Source organism: Apteryx rowi, unplaced genomic scaffold, assembly GCF_003343035.1.
Source record: "Apteryx rowi isolate R43461 unplaced genomic scaffold, aptRow1 scaffold_662, whole genome shotgun sequence".
In the NCBI taxonomy this organism is placed as follows: domain Eukaryota; kingdom Metazoa; phylum Chordata; class Aves; order Apterygiformes; family Apterygidae; genus Apteryx; species Apteryx rowi.
In genome coordinates, this window is record NW_020450941.1 from 135806 (window position 1) to 139639 (window position 3834).

General features: G+C 54.6%; 1 protein-coding gene across 1 annotated transcript in view; it reads right to left on the reverse strand.

Moving 5' to 3' along the window:
- The window catches only part of LOC112975338 (coiled-coil domain-containing protein 81-like), a 4927-nt gene extending 1158 nt beyond the window's left edge, over positions 1-3769 (reverse strand). The window contains exons 1-8 of the mRNA XM_026085265.1: positions 3718-3769; positions 3277-3338; positions 2575-2722; positions 1791-2047; positions 1255-1340; positions 664-734; positions 442-553; positions 122-227 (exon numbers count right to left, since the gene is read on the reverse strand). Coding sequence (XP_025941050.1) covers positions 122-227; positions 442-553; positions 664-734; positions 1255-1340; positions 1791-2047; positions 2575-2722; positions 3277-3338; positions 3718-3769 — 894 coding nt within the window. The remainder of the gene's footprint in view (positions 1-121; positions 228-441; positions 554-663; positions 735-1254; positions 1341-1790; positions 2048-2574; positions 2723-3276; positions 3339-3717) is intronic.
- Positions 3770-3834: the final 65 nt, after the last annotated feature.

The following is a 3834-nucleotide window of genomic DNA, read 5'->3' on the forward strand; positions in this document are numbered from 1 at the left end:
TGCTGGTGGCAAAGAGAGCCACAGGAGGGCAATTTCCTATCCAGGCATCACATTATAACTTTGGCTGTTATCCTGCGGCACTAAGGAAGCCTGCAAGCCTGTGTCAGCATTCATCTCTTACTTTACCTTTTTGCTCTCTCTCCTTAGCCTGCTCTTCTCCCAACTCCTCYTCTTTGGCAGGCTGCAGATATGCCCCCATGGTAGGTAGCAGATGATCAAAACCTTCCCTGGAAAGAAGAGGAAAGAGAAAAKGAAGCTGACAACCAAGTCTCACAAAACCCTGCTGTGCCCTTGCAGTCCAGGCAGAAAACAGCAGCCCTCGCGRCATGAGTTAATAGCCTTTCTGAGCTCATACAGACAGTGTGTGTCCAAGAGAAATCCCTCACTCCCACATGGACAAGACCATCCCATTGCCCTCCTCCACTTCCCCAAGAGCCTCACTTGTCCATAGGCTTCTTTCTCCTGCCTTGCTGCCCTTTTKCYRCCTTGGCCTCTTTTAATTGGCCTGGAGAACGCCTCTTTCGAYGGTGCTGCTGCTGCTCAGGAGGACTCGCTGAGACCGTGCAAGAAGAAACCTCGTCAGAACAGCATCCTCGTGTCCACTCAGGCAAGAGGATGTGCAGACCTGGTCGGTCCTGGCTTTGGAGCCGCACGGTCCTTTACCTTCTCTCTCCYGGGATCCCTCAGGGGCAGGGTCTCTGCCTTTCTTCCCAGGCACTGGCTTAATCTCAAACCTAGAAACAAGGAGACAGCAGCTGGGAGAAAGGGCTCCACACTCCCTTTGCAGCTTGCACGGCACATCCAGGCTCAGAGAGAGTTGAGAGTTGCTGCAAGRTTTCTCATTTTCCAAAGCAGAAGATGCAGACTCTTCAGCACCGGGGAGGACTACAGTAGGCAAGTACGTGACACAGCCAAGAGCTCGTGCCTTGAGGGGCCGAGCAGTTTCCAGGGGCTGGTCCCAGTGCCTGCTCTCCTTCCTCTGAGGAAGTGTATTCTAACACAAGTCCTCCTGGCTGCCATTTCTGACTCTCGTATTTCTCGCCTTCACAGTGCCCACGAGGAGCAGAGCAATCTCTTTTGCTCCAGCTTGCAGTCCGAAAGAAGCAAGAGCAAGCATGGAGATAGCTGGGAGCCCTCCCTTTGAAGGAGGTGCTCTTGAATAAGCTCTCGAGCAGGCAAGCTCAGCRCTACCAAGCCGGAGCTGAGAAGCTGCTCGCTTGCTCAGCCATGGGCTACACAAGCAAACATACTCACGTTGGAAGCACACGGATCCCCCCAGGACGCACATGAAACGCATCAGGGTGTTCGCCTGACAGCACCCAATAGCGTGTCCGTGGGTTCTGTAAAAAGGAGAGGGACGTGGGAGATGAGGCCAAGGAAGGGATCTCATTACTCCCAAAGGCAACAAAGCTTTGCACTGCTGAGAGAGGCTGCCTCAAGGAACCTCTCTCTCCCCCAGGGCTGTCTTTCACTACCAGGAGCCCTCCAGTGGAACGAAGAGAAGCTGCACAGCTGTGCAATAAATGCCATTCCCCAAGGCTTTGGGAAAGGGATGGCAGGCTGGCCAGTTCTTTGGCTCCAGCCCAGACGGCTCTTCTCAGCTCCTCCTATGCTGCCAAGACCACCAAACGCAAAGAGCAAGGAGCTCTTCAGAGAGCTTGCCTTGCTGGAGGTCATGCCTCTCCCAAGTGCTCCACTCATCACGGCAGGCCAGGAGACACCAGCTCCATAGTCCTCTGCGAGGAGCTCCCAATACCTCTAAGGAGCCTTGGAGAGAAATCTCCACTTACCAACAGGAGACATTTTAACACAATTCCCGTCCCATCCACGGCAAGGAGAAACTCTTCGTAATATCTCATTGTGAGGATCTTGTTTCGGCTCATCAGTAAACCGATGCCCTTGAAAACAAGGTCGTAATCCTCTCCAAGTCCTGCACCCCAGCAGAACAGCACCACAAGGTCACGCACGCACTCCTTCACCAGCTTCTCTGGAAAGGACGTCTTTGATGACAACAGAGAATAGTCCAGGGGGACAATTTCAAGATCACCTAGACAACAGCAAAAGAGGGACCAAGTCGGGTCGACAGCAGCGCAGCAGCCTGAAGTACAGTCGGGGAGGAGGGGAGACAGGGCCAGCTCCCATGGCCAAAGGGAGCGTGCTGGGCCCTTGCAGCTCTACCCACACCCGGTGCGTAAAAGACTGCACAGCAGCCGTCAGGTTTCGTCTGGCCACCCCCAGCCTGTCCCTGCAGAACTGATCGTCAGATGTGCACATTTTGGGCGACCCAGTTCACGGTCCCCCCAAACTCCAACCTCAGGCCTTGGTGCCACACAAGTGGTCAAGCAGGGCCGAGAGAGACAGTGTAGCTGCATGCAGTGCTTGCAAACCAAAGAATACCCAGACAGCCTTTCGAGAGGTCACTACRTGGTGGGCTGTTGGGTTGGGACAAGGTGAAGTTGCTCTCAGGCCCTTTGGGAGGAATTGGAGGGGTCCCTCGGTCAGTTCTCCACCGCATTCAGCTCACCCCCCAAAGAGGCTGCAAGGCGAAGCAAAGGCTTTACTCTGCTGCCTTACCAGGAATGTCTCTGTTGGCGTAGCTGATGCCATGAGTCTGCGCAGCTCTCTCACACAGGTGAAACCTTGGTGCGATCACATCCCTGTTCACCTCGCTGCTGTGCTGTCTCAGGACATAGAAAGTGCCAAAGGCATCTATGGCCACACCCTGACAGCAGAAGGGAAAAAAAGGAACAAAATTAGGGKTTTTTTGATGGACCAATGGACCGAAGACTCGTCAGAGACAAAAGATGGTGCTCTATGCCCTGTCCACTGCGGATGACCAAGGGGGAAAGCTTTGGAGAAGACCCGTTTGGGAGAAGGCCCTGTTTTTTTTCCTCTCCCTCCTCTTCACCCTCTCAAAGTATATGCGATGTAAAATCCAAACCAATGTCTCTGAGGTAAGAGACCTTCTCTTCTAGATAAGGTCCAAGGGGTGTCCTGTGGTGGAGCAAGCCCTGAGGAGTGTCCCAGGCTATCTGCTTGGTCTTTGCCTTCCAGCACTGAGGCCTCAAAATGCCCCAGGAAGGGGTGAAGCCCATCTTCTCCTAGAGCTGAATTTGAATCTTTAGACCAGTTGACAAAGGAGCTGCTCTGTCACACATTTGGGGACATTTTCTCTTCTTTCAGAGGAGGGGATGAACACTGTCACGCCATGGCCTGGGGCTGCCAGCACCGCTGAAAGCATCCAGGCACGAGGGGAGGAGCAGGATGAAACCCCACCTTGTTGAGTGCAAACTGATCTAGCATGTACTCAGCCATGCTGTCCCAAATTGTCATGACATCTGGAAAGCAAGGAGAAGACATGTCAGGCTCTGAGCTGAGCTGGGCTCATGGAAAGGGAAGCGGTGGGTTTCCAACATGGGCATTTCAGGCAGCCTCTTGAACCCCAACGGAGGGGCACAACACCTCGGCCTTCTTCAGACAGGGGTGCCCTGTGCTTCCCCTTCAGATGCTGGTCTCCAAGGGTGGCCCCTTTGCCTGGGGAGAGGTCACCATGGATTTCCCAGCACCCAGGAGTCCTGGGGGCCACCTTGGCCCATGATCTGCACGGGACAGTCAGGACGGCTCCCCTGGCAGCCACCAGCCCTCCCCACCGTTGGCCGTTTGGGGAGTTTGTGTCCTCTACAGCTGCACTCCTGGAAGAGCCCCTGAAGGCCTCACCATCACGGCTGAGCACGCAGAACGCTGGCAGCTTCACAAACGGGAACTGCATGGCGGTGCCAGTAGTTCCAGCTCGGAAACTTCTCCTTCCTCACTCTCCACTCTGCTCCTCCTCCT